Source organism: Ammodytes marinus (genome assembly GCF_949987685.1).
Source record: "Ammodytes marinus genome assembly, contig: scaffold_140, whole genome shotgun sequence".
NCBI classification, from domain to species: Eukaryota; Metazoa; Chordata; class Actinopteri; order Uranoscopiformes; family Ammodytidae; genus Ammodytes; species Ammodytes marinus.
Genome location: NW_027648306.1, coordinates 72,501 through 86,915, shown reverse-complemented (window position 1 = coordinate 86,915; position 14,415 = coordinate 72,501). Strand labels below are relative to the sequence as shown.

Below are 14,415 nucleotides of genomic sequence, written 5' to 3'. Positions count from 1 at the left end.
TCCTGAAAAGTTACTGTCACATATAATAAGTACGAAAAGTAGTGAATAGTTGAACTCTGATAATGTAAGAATGATGTTGAATATTTAGAAATTTGAAAGATTTTTTCTAGTAGAAATTATATTCTAAAGTCATGAAAATGTTTAAAAAGTGTGAAATAGTCCTTTAATGGGCAGAGTGAGTCACCCAGCGTGTAATTAAAAATTGAAAGGTTAATTTGATAAGCATTGTCGTTAACAGTTTAATGAAGACTTTAAAGCTTTAATTAATTCTAACTGGATTATCCATCACTTTGCATTAACTGTGTCCACTAGGATAAGTAAATAAACTAAAAATAAACTAAATACTATATGTACATGTCTAAAACGTATTTTCCACATGTCTTGAAGAAGAACATTTCTCATAAATCAGACAGTGAACAGTATATGAACAAATCCTTCTGTAATAACCTTCAGAACAGTGCTGAGAATGATTATGGAAAGGTTAGTTGATGTAAGTGCTTTACAAGTTGAGATCTTTGGTTCAGAGTATTGAAAAAAAAGTTTTAGATAATATCAAGAAGATTTTTTCCATCTAAAACGTGTAATTACTGTTAGAAAGTAAAGGTTACCGTGTTCAATGTTTGTTTGTTCAATAGATTTAAGAGTTTAAAGGTTTGTTAAATCTTGTCTTGTTAATACTTCACAGTCCCCCCTCCCCTCACATGACTGGCCAACAGTGTTGGGAGTAACGCGTTATAGGAAGTAATGCATTACTGTAATGCATTACGTTTTGCTGTAACGCGGTAATGTAAGGCATTACAGCAAAAAAATGGTAATATGTAACGCGGTACATAGCTCAGAAACGCGCGTTACAATGCATTTTAAACCCAAAATTGACTGGTTTGTTGTTTTTATACAAATTGGCCAACACCGCGAGTTTCGCAGAGGAGAAGAAAACCCACGCTAATGTTACTGCTAAAGGAGAAGAAAACTCGATTTGCTGCTACAATTGATTCCAAAGATGTGCTAGCCTACTGGCTTCCGTCTCACTGCCCAAGTTATTGAAAACTTTTGTGGTGTTTGGAGACTCTGACGTGAAAGCACGTATCACTCTGTGCTCAACGAGCAGCCGGTGCTGCCGAGAGCCCCTCCCAGTCCCCGTCTAAGAGCACTCGGAGGCGGTCAGTCTCGGAGCAGCCCCTCGGAGCGAGTCCCTGCCTGCTGTCAGAGCAGAGAGGTGACACACTTCCGCGTCCAGGCTGCAAATGAATCGCGCTGTTGTTAGGTGCGAAATCGGAGACAGTGTGCCACGAGGCTATTTATGCTGAAGCGGTATTGCTGGATTTAGGAGTTATTTAGAGATATGGCAAAAAGTTGACGAGTAGGGAGTTTAGTGTTCACTCTTTCTACGGCCCCGGTCACGGTGCGTCCATGCGCAGCAGTGGTGCAGCCATGCGACGCAGCATTATATATATATTAAAATTATCATATTATAATGATAATAATGATGATAATAATAATAATGAAGAATAGAAGAAAAAAGGAAATAAAAATGGTGGTGGGTAAAAAAAAATCATAAACGCCTACTGTTTATATGAGTTTTGTGGTGTAGTTCTAGTTCTAGTTTACAACTGTGGCTTACAACAAAGTGGACATCATTACAAATGGATGGAGGGGTGAATCTGATTAAATAAGTTCAACTCTCTTTCAAAATATCAGGTATTTCATGGAAATTACATAATAGCCTACAACATGGCCGCCACCATATGACGTCATAATATGCTAATTAGATGGGAAAATGTACTCCCCAGATAAACTTTAGGTCATTCTCAATATTTGTCTCATTTACACTTTGTCTCTATCTCAAACCACTTTCAATCCAGAGCCTTCTGAAATGTAAGTGTCAAAATCTAGTATTTTTAAAAATAAAACCCGGCGCCTAAAGGGTTTGCTTTGATGCAAATTATGAAATCTTAACATAACGGCGGCAATGATGGTGCGTAAAGGACAGCGCAGTTGGCAAGCTCTCCTCAGCACTAAAAGTGCTGCAGCAAAAAAGTCACAATAAGAGTTGATCGCTTTGTCGATTCATGCCTCTTTCACACGTTGACTCCCAACATAATGAGTGGATGCTATGAATTAGCAAAGGAGATATATATTTAGGCTACTATTGTTATTATAAAATGTCACGCAAGAGAGACGATAAACAAACATATGGTCAGTTATCATTTAGATTAGATGGCAAGATGATAAGGCAGATTCTTTGGAACAACTAAAAAAGGCAAAAGTTGATGATGATGATGTGAACAACTTGTTTGTGCTTTTAAGTCGCCAGAACGCAATAAACAAATCTTTGAGGCTCAATTTACTTTTTCAATCTACAGTAGTAGGCTCTAGCTCTATTGATATTAATATAGGCTAAATAAATACCTAAAGATACAGTATTTCTATTATAAAATGTATTGCACCATGAGCCATAACTGTGACCATTATATTATATAGCATAGGCCTACTTGTGTTAGCCTTACGCCTAGCTCAGTCATTATGCCATACCATGTCACCTCCTGCTGTGTAATGAGCTGCATTGAACACAAGAAGATCTATTGAGAACACCAAATCCATATTTCATGTTATTTTGGTGAAAGTAATGCAAACGTAATGTAAAAGTAGTGTAATGCCTTACAATTCAAAGACAGTAATATTGTAATGTAACTAACTACTTTGAAATGCCAGTAATAAGTAATAAATACCGCATTACGCTTTTGAAGTAACTTGCCCAACACTGCTGGCCAATCAACACAACTTTTAAAAAACACCTCAAGACCCATTTTTACTCGCTGGCTTTCGACCCAGTGTGAGACTTTTGATGTTATTTTATTGTACCTTATTTTTGTTACTACAGTTTTCGCCTGATTTGGACCAAACCAAAAGCATTATGCTCTACCGACTCCCACGAGCAAAAGTTGGTCAAATAATTTTTCTACGACCATCGGAAGACCAAACGCTAGCGCTTTAAAGATTCGATTTTTCGATTTGGAACGTTTCTCATGTAAAATGGTGCTGCAGCCCAAACCGTAAAGGGTTGAGACATGCCACTTGCATCACTAGATCCAGGTCCGTGCCTGGTACGCAGACAAAAACATTCAGACATGCCGACCACCAGGTGGCGCTACAAAAAAGGAAAATGCGTTTTGGGCTATAACTCCCACACCGAAAGTCCGACAGTCAAAAACTTTATATCCACAGATGCCCACAAGTCATCTGCATCTTTTGAGATAGGCCACACCCATTTGCGTATGGGATTTTTTTTTCGCTACATCGCAAAGACTGTGTCAGTCACCAAAACACACTCTTACAGTTTTTGCCCGATTTGGACGAAACCAAAAGCATTATGCTCTACCGACTCCCACGAGCAAAAGATGTATAAATAATTTTTCTACGACCATCGGAAGACCAAATGGTAGCGCTTTAAAGATTTGCACATTAGCCACCTTGTACCAAACTGCTCCTAAATCCAAAACGATTCATCCTATTAACACCAAACTTCACACATGTGTTTGTCCTATGGTTCTCAGGTTGGTTCTACTTTTTCCTTAAATTTCTCCAAAAGGGGGCGCCAAAAACACACTTCAGCATCTTTCTCTGCGATTTTTTTGCCTTTTGGTCTAACTCCCAAACCGAACATCCCACATTCAAAAACTTTACATCCCCGGATTCCGTGAAGCGAGGGGCCGGCGCCGCGGACGACGACGCCCGATCCCGAGTCGTGTGGGAGGCTTGGCCCCCGGTCACAACTGCTCGCAGTTCTAGTTTTAGATATTATTTTTACCTTAGCTTTATTCATTTTTTATCTATTTTTATTGTACCTTATTTTAATTATTTTTATTGTACCTTATTTTACTTATTTTTATTGTACCTTATTTTAGGCCTGTACAGCACTTTGTCTCTGCTCTGGTTTGATGAAAGCGCTTTATAAGTAAAGTTGGATTGGATTGGCATAAGTCATTTGTTTGGGATTATCTGGGGGTTTTGGTGTGAAGCCAAAAAAGCCTGTGACCTCCCATTGCTCCCTGACAGCATACGTGATGCTTGGGTTAGGGGTGGAAGGAGCTCCCTGACAGCATACGTGATGCTTGGGTTAGGGGTGGAAGGAGCTCCAGGCGTGTTTTTCTATTTTATTTTAGTATAATTTTGCTGATATGACTTTTCTTTGAGCAACTGTGCTTTTGAAACCTTACCTTACCTTACTTTTTTTTTAAGATATTTTTTTTTGGCATTTTTGCATTATTTAACAGACTTGTAGAGACATAGTTGAAATGGGGCAAAGAGGGGAAAACTTGCAGAGAACTGAGCCGGGCAGGATTCTAACCCGGGTCTGCTGCGGGGCTTGGGCCTGAAGCCTGGGCTCTTGGTCGGGGGCCTCAACTTTTGTTGTTTTTCTTTGTTTTTTTAGAGAGAGAGAGAGAGAGAAGTTTTGGTTTTCTTTGTTTTTTTTTAAGATATTTTTTGGTATTTTTATGCTTTATTGATAGTGTAGAGACAGAGTTGAAATGGGGCAGAGAGGGGAGTGACATGCAGAGAACGACCGCGGGCTGGAATCGAACCCGGGTCCGCTGCTGGCCGAGGCCCATGGGGGGGACGCCCTACCAACTGAGCTAAGGGCGCCCTTAGCTTTATTCATTTTTTTATCTATTTTTATTGTACCTTATTTTACTTATTTTTATTGTACCTTATTTTACTTATTTTTATTGTACCTTATTTTACTTATTTTTATTGTACCTTATTTTACTTATTTTTATTGTACCTTATTTTAGGCCTGTACAGCACTTTGTCTCTGCTCTGGTTTGATGAAAGCGCTTTATAAGTAAAGTTGGATTGGATCGGCATAAGTCATTTGTTTGGGATTATCTGGGGGTTTTGGTGTGAAAGCATAAAAGCCTGTGACCTCCCATTGCTCCCTGACAGCATACGTGATGCTTGGGTTAGGGGTGGAAGGAGCTCCCTGACAACATACGTGATGCTTGGGTTAGGGGTGGAAGGAGCTCCCTGACAGCATACGTGATGCTTGGGTTAGGGGTGGAAGGAGCTCCAGGCGTGTTTTGCTATTTTATTTTAGTATAATTTTGCTGATATGACTTTTCTTTGAGCAACTGTGCTTTTGAAACCTTACATTACCTTACTTTTTTGTTAAGATATTTTTTTTGGGCATTTTTGCATTATTTAACAGACTTGTAGAGACATAGTTGAAATGGGGCAAAGAGGGGAAAACTTGCAGAGAACTGAGCCGGGCAGGATTCTAACCCGGGTCTGCTGCGGGGCTCGGGCCTGAAGCCTGGGCTCTTGGTCGGGGGCCTCAACTTTTCCTTTTTGTAGGAAAAGCCTAATGGCAGAGTTGACCTACTTAATTAATTGTTTGTTAACAGTGAAGTGTACTGTGTTTGTCAGAGAGAGAGAGAGAGAGAGAGAGAGAGAGAGAGAGAGAGAGAGAGAGAGAGAGAGAGAGAGAGAGAGAAGTTTTGGCTTTCTTTGGTTTTTTTTAAGATATTTTTTGGCATTTTTATGCTTTATTGACAGTGTAGAGACACGCACGTGTAGGAGTGACATGCAGAGATCGACCGCGGGCTGGAATCGAACCCGGGTCCGCTGCTGGCCGAGGCCCATGGGGGGGACGCCCTACCAACTGAGCTAAGGGCGCCTCCTTAGTTTTATTTGTTGATGGTGGTGTTATGGTTTGTATACTGTGTTTGACTGCGAAGTGCTTCACAGGAAAAGAGAGAGCAAAAACGGGTTGCTGTTATGGTCTGTGTGAAGGCCTTTGCACATCGAGCGCGTTTTATTCGTGCGATTAATTTGCGCGTTATTAATATTTACTGAACGTATAAAGAGTCAATACAAGCTTCCACACCAGCGCCGTTATTTTGCTTCGCGAATTTGCGTCTGTTATTTTTTCGAACCGAGTTCGATTTTTCTGGGACGTCGCTTCCTTAAAGCCCTACTTCACCGGTTGGAATATGAAGGTGTATTGAACTCGGAGATCCCATGAAGTATAAATGTCCAAAAAAAAATTGGATCATCCTAGCCTGAGAAAAGGCAGAAAGAGTGTTTTATGGTCTCACTGTCTAACCCTACATTTCTCTTTCTGTGTCATCACACCGAACTGCCTTGAGTTTGAGATGTTTTGAGTGTCAGAGTTCTGAGCTCTGATTTGCCACGGTCCGTTGCCTTTCCTTCCCTCCCTCTCTGTGTGTGGCAGCGCTGGCGTCTGCCTGACCTAAGGGTCACCGAGCGTTTTGTTGCTGGGGTTTGGGAATGCTTGATTTTCCTTCTGGCTCTGTTGATCCAGCATGTACTGATTTTAACTTTAGAAATGGATCCTCCTTTCACTATTGAAAAAGAGACACCTGTTTTTTCCCATGATCATGTTCTTCATAACTCTGTGCAGTTCATTTTGTAACAGCGACCGTTTGAATGTTTTTTCCTCTCGCTGAACCCTTCTCACTTGTTTCTGGTTTTGCTTCTAACTACAGACTTTGCTTCCAAACTCTTGTAGCTGCTGAATATGAATATTTCCCTGCTGGAAATCTGCTAATCTCATTCTCTTCCCAAACTGATTCTCTTATATGTTTTCTGATGATGAGTCTTTTAACAAATTCCTTTTTGCTGATTCCTACCTTCTGTGCATTCCGTGTTATGTTCCTTATGTTCTAACAAACTCATTTTGGAATATATTATTGATTTGAATCTTGGTCACATTGAAAGCACATAACAAAATTTAGCAGCAACCTTGATGGAGAATTTCTACTGGGAACACATGAAGGGTTTGGTAAAGCCCTATTGGCAAGTTTGTTTCTACTTAATTATGGTTTCAATTTCTTGATGATGTCTGCAAACAAAAAGGTAAGCACCATTGTTTAATTCTTTCAACAAAATTAAGCATAACCGTCCTGCTTGTGCCGATGTTGTGGCATGTACACATTCTACATTTAAGTTATACCTGGCTAACGTGCTACATAAGAAACTGGCCTGTCTCAAAACTAAAAACCCTCCCTATTGTTCTCATTCAGATGCAGAAGGCCAGGCCAGCCCCTGCCCAGCTGAACAGAAGAGACGTTTGGATTTGTGTGCAGGAAAGTAAAGTTACTTTATTAGTCAATGGTTGGTTACATTGAAATTTGTCTTTTCGCATATTTCCTCTCAAGTTACCACACTTCGGAGGGGGTCAGAGCGCAGGGTCAGCCGCAGTACTGCGCCTCTGGAGCAGTATTGGGGTTAAGTGTCTTGCTCAAGGACACAATGGTAGAGATGGTGGGCACCGTAGACATTGGTTATTGCCCCTGATAAATTAATTCCAGGGATTAACCAGTACTTGGGTGACCTAGGCCAGTCTGTCAAACCTAGCCTAAGAAACCTCGGTGTTATTTTTGACAAAGACATGTCATTAGTGCAGCACTGCAAACAGCTAACCAGGAACTGCTTTCTTCAGCTGAGGAACATCTCTAAACTCAGGCAAATGGTGTCACAAAATGATTCAGAGCTGATCATTCATGCTTTTGTGTCTTCGCGTTTAGACTATTGTAACAGTTTGTTTTCATGTCTAAACAAGAAGGAGCTGTCTCGCCTGCAGTTAGTGCAAAACTCTGCAGCCAGAATTCTGACCTGGAGGAGCCACATATCCCCTATTCTAAAAGCTCTGCATTGGCTGATAGGAGGAGCCACATATCCCCTATTCTAAAAGCTCTAATAGGAGGAGCCACATATCCCCTATTCTAAAAGCTCTGCATTGGCTGATAGGAGGAGCCACATATCCCCTATTCTAAAAGCTTTGCATTGGCTGCCAGTGTCCTTTAGGACCAACTTTAAAATTCTGGTTCTAACTTTTAGAGCTTTGCATGACCAGGCTCCATCCTCTGTCAGTGATCTGATTCAGCCTTACACCCCTGCTCGGGCTCTGAGGTCTGTGGAGCAGAAACTGCTGATGGTTCCACGTACTGGTTTGCGGACCAGAGGTGACCGATCCTTCCAGGTTGTTGCTCCCAAGCTCTGGAACGATCTTCCCATCTCTCTGCGTTCAATAGAGTCTGTTGACGCTTTCAAACGTCAACTAAAAACCTATTTATTTGTACAGGCTTTTGCCTAATTTGTTCTTGGGGCTGCTATGTTTATCACTGTATTGTCTTGGCCTTTTAAATGTATGTACAATTTTAATCTGTTGTTGCTTCCCATTGTGAAGCGCTTTGTGACCCTGGTCTGCAAAGGGCGCTTTATAAATAAAGTTTACTTACTTACTTACTTACATAATACCAGCCTCTGCTAGTTTTACAACTAACACCCTCATGTCCGGTGCGGATCCGGATCGAACCAGCGACCTCATGGTTACTGGGAGGAACCAGCGACCTCATGGTTACTGGGAGGAACCAGCGACCTCATGGTTACTGGGAGGAACCAGAGACCTCATGGTTACTGGGAGGAACCAGAGACCTCATGGTTACTGGGAGGAACCAGAGACCTCATGGTTACCGGGAGGAACTAGAGACCTCATGGTTACTGGGAGGAACCAGAGACCTCATGGTTACTAGGAGGAGGAACCAGAGACCTCATGGTTACTGGGAGGAACCAGAGACCTCATGGTTACTGGTCAGCCACCTTTCCTCTAGGCCATCCACCATCACGGACTGGACCTCTTGCCCCACAGCAACCTGCTGCCATCTGCACACCAGAGCCACAGCTGAGGTGACTCCAGCCCAGAGCGACAGAGAAGATGTCGCCGGCCTAATACTATGCTCCATCCAACACCACCAGAATCAGCTCTGACATGACACCGGCACCACACTTTTGCTAAATTGGAGGTTTTCTGTACAATTTGATTTCTGGTGTATGTGTGCATTCCTGTATTTTTCTTGTGTCCTCTCTAAAAGAAAAAGACGTGTGATCTTATTTTTCATTCCTGTAAAAGTATCTTATTGTTTATCAAGAATGATAAAATGGGATAAGTGTGATATATATGTAGTGTGCTGAGAGCTATAGAACATTGTATTTCTGCTCTGTCTGTGTGTCTCTCTCTCCGTCTATATGAAAGGTAGTGAATAGTTGAACTCTCTTAATGATGTTGAATATTTAGACATTTGAAAGATTTTTCTGGTAGAAATTATAATTGAAAAACATGAAAATGTTTAAAAAGTGTGAATTAGTCCTTTAATGGGCGTCAGGAGGAATGAGTCAGCCAGCGTGTTACTCACACTGTCCATTAGGGAAGGTTAATTTGCTGAACATCGTCCTGTTAATAGTTTAATGAAGCCTTTAAAGCTTCAATTAATTAATTCTAACTCGATTATCCATCACTTTTCATTAACTGTGTCCACCTAGCAGAATAAATAAGTCTGAATTGCAATTTACGCATGTTTTTAAGAAGAAAATGTCTCATAAAATCAGCCAATGAGATTTGAACAAATCCTTCTGTACTAACCTTCAGAATAGTGCTTAGAAGGATAATGGAAAGCTTAGTGGATGTAAGGGCTTTAGAAGTTGTAGATTTCTGGTTCAGAGAATTGAAAAAAAACAATGAAGATAATGTTTCAAATAGATATTTTAAATTTAAAACGTGTACTTACTGTTAGAAACTAAAAGTTACAGTGTTTAATGTTTGTTTGTTCAATAGATTTAGGAGGTTAAAGGTTTGTTAAAGGTTGTCTTGCTAATACTCCACTTAAAGCTTAAGTTGATAATCAGATTATCGAAGATTTTTTGTTAAATTTAAATGTCTGTTTGTGTAAGAGTTTGAGGACGTCTGGCTGAGCCGATTAGAAGGGAACGGTTTAATCTGAGGATAAACGGTTTATAGAGAATATAAATGGGCTGAGATCTCGGCTTGTGGTGGACCAAACACACAGACACACACACACATACACACACTGGCAGACATAGAAAGGCCATTCAGAGTGCTTTACAGGGGCATACAATACATCAAGATTAGACATTAGAAATTGCATTTAAGAGATAGTAAAAAACAAAGAAAATACATAGACACTCACACACACACCGACCCACTTGCAGCCATGGGGAAATACTTCCACCTATACGAGAACATCTCCAAAATTTCTCCGTTTGAGGGCCCTCAGTTCTACCTGGCCCCTCCCTGGGTGTTCTACATGCAGGCTCTGTTCATGGGCCTTGTGTTCCTGTTTGGCACGCCGCTGAATTTCATCGTTCTGGTCGTGACAGCGAAATACTCGAAGCTGCGCGTGCCTCTGAACTACATTCTGGTGAACGTGTCTTTAGCCGGATTTATCTTCGTCACTTTCTCGGTCAGTCAGGTGTTCATATCCAGCACGAGAGGATACTTTTTCCTGGGACACACACTCTGCGCAATGGAATCTGCCATGGGGTCAGCAGCAGGTATGTGTCTGTGTGTGTGTGTGTGTGTCTTTATATCTGTCTGTCTTTCTATCTGTCTGTCTTTCTGTCCATCTATGATATGATATGAATACTTTATTCCGGACTCAAAGCTCCATATAAAAGACAATACAAATACATGACACAAATTAAAATACATATAAGCATCGATTTCTATGTTTCCACAACCCAGAGGAGAACCTTGTATCACTCTGTTTACTGTCAGTGAGTGCAAGTAGAAGTTTGGTTTTTGACTCTAGAAGTCGACACATACAATTGTAGATGAAATTCCTCAACACAGCATGAAAGGTGGGGACATTACTAGTCACAAACAAAGAGCTAGCACTAGTCCACCTTGGAAGCTTAACGAGGATCCTAGACGCATCATTATACGCTACCTGTAGCCTCTTCACTTTAGCTGTTCTATATTTATACCAGAGGTGAACTGTGTACAATGGAGTACAGTAGGCTCTGAAGAGACTAACGTTAACATCATCAGTGCACATATAGAATTCGCCTGTGCATAAAGCTTACAGCACTGGCGCTGGACATCATCATTATCACATTGATCATCAGTGATGATGTGCCCTAAATACCGTACCTTCGTGATTTTCTCTACTTATGACATCTATTGCAGCATGTCCGTCCTGGGAGAGGGATCCCTTACTCTGTCGACACTCCTTGAGATTTCTTCAATTTTTTTTTATTCCCGGTAAAGGGTTTTTTACTGGGAGTTTTTTCTCAGCTGAGCTAAGGGTGTAAGGGCAGGGTGTCATATTGTATCATATATCATATTGTATGAAATGTAAAGCCCACTGAGACAAATGTATTTGTGATTTTGGGCTATACAAATAAAACTGATTTGATTTGATTTTTGATTTACCTTCCTAACTACCTCTAGAAAACAGTCTGATAGTAAGAATGAAGGAAACGTTAGCTTCTGATCCTCCTTAGTTTTAGCAATCATAATAACGCTCTTCTTAGGATTGAACTTAATGTCATATTGGACTCCGTAGCTAGAGCACACTTTAAGCAGTTGCTGTAGCCCAGCACTATATGGAGACATGATGACCAAATCATCAGCGTATATGAGGTTGTTGATAAGACTCTCTCCCACCATAAATCCAGTCTTACACTCTCAAAGCTTCTTAGAAAGATCATCCATATGGGGCGCCCTTAGGTCAGTTGGTAGGGCATCCCCCCGGCACCCCCCCCCCCAGGGTTCGATTCCCGCCCGCGGTCGTTCTCTGCATGTCACTCCCCTCTCTGCCCCATTTCACCTATGTCTCTCTGCACTATCAATAAAGCATAACAATTCCCCAAAAATATCTTAGAAAAAAAAAGAGAAAGATCGTCCCCAGAACTACAAAATCCTTATCAGGTAAGGTGGAACCCCGCGCTCTTGGAGTTTGGCAAACAATTTACCATGATTAAGATTATGGTGACCAGTTTAAAACGTTGCTGAAGACTCACTTTTTTTGCATTGGCCTTTAACACAAGTTGAGACTTTGACACTCCAAACTGTTTATCCTCATGTATCTTTTATGTTGTTTTGTCTTGTATCTTGTGCAGCACTTTGATTTACTGATGTTGTTTTTAAATGTGCTATAAAAATGTATTTGACTTTGACTATAATTGATCCTGTCAAATGCTTTTGATGCATCCATGCGTTCTGTCCTCTGTATATACACTGATGACTTCTTTAAGTGCATAAATACACTGTTCTGTTCCAAGTTTACTTCTATTTATCTATCTATCTATCTATCTATCTATCTATCTATCTCTCTCTCTCTCTCTCTGTCTGTCTGTCTGTCTGTCTGTCTGTCTGTCTATCTATCTGAGGCTAAATCTAAAATTATACGAACGATATACAGTAAATATTTGATTTGATTTGATTCAATTTATTTCAGACATCAAAAAAAGAAAAATGAAAAGCATGAAAATACAATAAAAAAATATGTTCAAATGATTTCACAAAAGAAATAAAAATAAACAAATATGAACCAACTGCTGAACTTTAGTAGATGAAACTTTTGAGTTCTACAAACAATAAAAGATGACTAACCCCTCTGCCCCCTGTCTGTCTGTGTGTCTGTCTGTCTGTGTGTCTGTCTGTCTGTCTGTCTGTCTGTCTATCTGTCTGTCTGTCTGTCTGTCTGTAGGTCTGGTGAGTGCCTGGTCTCTGGCTGTCCTCTCCTTTGAACGATATGTAGTGATCTGTAAACCGTTCGGATCGTTTAAGTTCACTAATGAATACGCTCTGGCTGCTGTGGCCTTCACCTGGTTTATGGGGATCGGATGTGCCATTCCACCTTTCTTTGGATGGAGCAGGTAGGGGGTTAATATCTGTCTGTCTGTCTGTCTGTCTGTCTGTCTGTCTGTCTGTCTGTGATGGGAGTGGACTGTGCCATTACTCAATTCTTTGGATGACACACACACACACACACACACACACACACACACACTAATATATGCATCCTGTCTATCCCAGATACATCCCAGAAGGCCTTGGCTGTTCATGCGGTCCAGACTGGTACACACACAATGAGGAGTATAACTGCACCAGCTACCTCTACTTCCTCATGGTCACATGTTTCATCGCGCCCATGACCATCGTTATATTCTCCTACTCACAACTACTGGGAGCGCTCAGAGCAGTAAGTCTGTCTGTCTGTGTGTTTGTCTGTCTGTGTGTGTGTACTACATTTTATTTGTACAGAAGGTCTGGAATTGCTCAATTGACAAACGTTACCTCACTTGAAGGCGTGTCTGTTGAAGTTTAAAACTATTGGATCTGCCCAGTGCCACTCTGGATCTGCCAACCAATCGCGTAACGTTTGGTCGTGACGTATGTCACGCGCCGGCTTCTGAGCCACTCCCTCTGTTCGCTGATTGGTCATGTAAAAATCTATCCTGAGAAAGCCTGCGAATATACCACAGACCCAGACTGACTACTGAAGGGAAATTAAAATTGAGCGGAAGTAGGTAGGCGGGCGGTGCCAGGCTAGTGTATGTGTAAAAAACAATGTAAGGTACTTTGGGTCTGTGAAAAACCAGGGGAAAGTGCTACATAAGTGGAGTCCTTTTACCATATAACCTGGCTCACTATCTTGCAGCTACATTTCTACAGTGTTTTACCTCTCCGTTCTAACCTGTCCCACTATCTTGCAGGTGGCAGCACAGCAGCAGGAGTCTGAATCCACACAGAAGGCAGAGAAGGAGGTTTCTAGGATGATAATGATGATGGTGGGATCCTACGTGTTGTGTTATGGGCCCTACGCGTTCGCTGGACTGTACTTTGCCTTCGCTAGCGATGAGTACAAAGACTATAGGCTGGTCACTATACCTGCATTGTTCTCTAAGAGCTCCTGTGTCTACAACCCTCTGATCTATGTGTTCATGAATAAACAGGTGAGACACACACACACACACACACACACACACACACACACACACACACACACACACACACACACACACAGACAGCGGGAGAGAGAGAGAGACAAACACATTTGTATATAATCTTTATCGATATGATTTTTCCGTTAACATTTCTTTTTAAGATTGTTTGGCATTTTGTTTGGTAGTTTATTGACTTTGTTTGTGTGTGTGTGTGTGTGTGTGTGTGTGTGTGTGTGTGTGTCCTCAGTTCAAAGCTTGCATCATGGAGACAGTGTTTGGAACGGCACAGGACGATGGATCAGAAGTTTCTACTTCAAAGACAGAGGTGTCTACAGCTGCTTAATGTTACTTTGTAAATGTATAATATATATATCTATACAGAAGCATCTAAAGCATTCGAATATCAATGAAAAGGGCATTTTTTCTGTCATTTAAAAAGGTGCTACGAAGAACTTTTAAATATTTCTGAAACAGTCTAATTTTTCCTCTGATAATCATAAATTAATACAATACAATACAATACAATACGCTCACCCAGGAACAACAGCTGGCGTAGTAAAAACACTACCGCTTTAGTCCAAAGGGGGCGCTAGAATTTACATATTAAAGTTTCACTGTTTGACTGTTTGAATGGACTTTTCAATG

The 14,415-nt window shown here is 41.0% G+C and overlaps 1 protein-coding gene across 1 annotated transcript; it reads left to right on the top strand.

The window, feature by feature from the left end:
- Nucleotides 1-10,031: 10,031 nt before the first annotated feature.
- LOC307270779 (putative violet-sensitive opsin) lies at nt 10,032-14,113 on the top strand (the record flags this gene model as incomplete). Its single annotated transcript, XM_080054660.1, has 5 exons — nt 10,032-10,371; nt 12,531-12,699; nt 12,860-13,025; nt 13,540-13,779; nt 14,018-14,113. 5 exons carry the CDS (start codon nt 10,032-10,034, stop codon nt 14,111-14,113), a joined length of 1,011 nt encoding a protein of 336 aa, XP_079910786.1.
- Between the last annotated feature and the right edge of the window lie 302 nt (nt 14,114-14,415).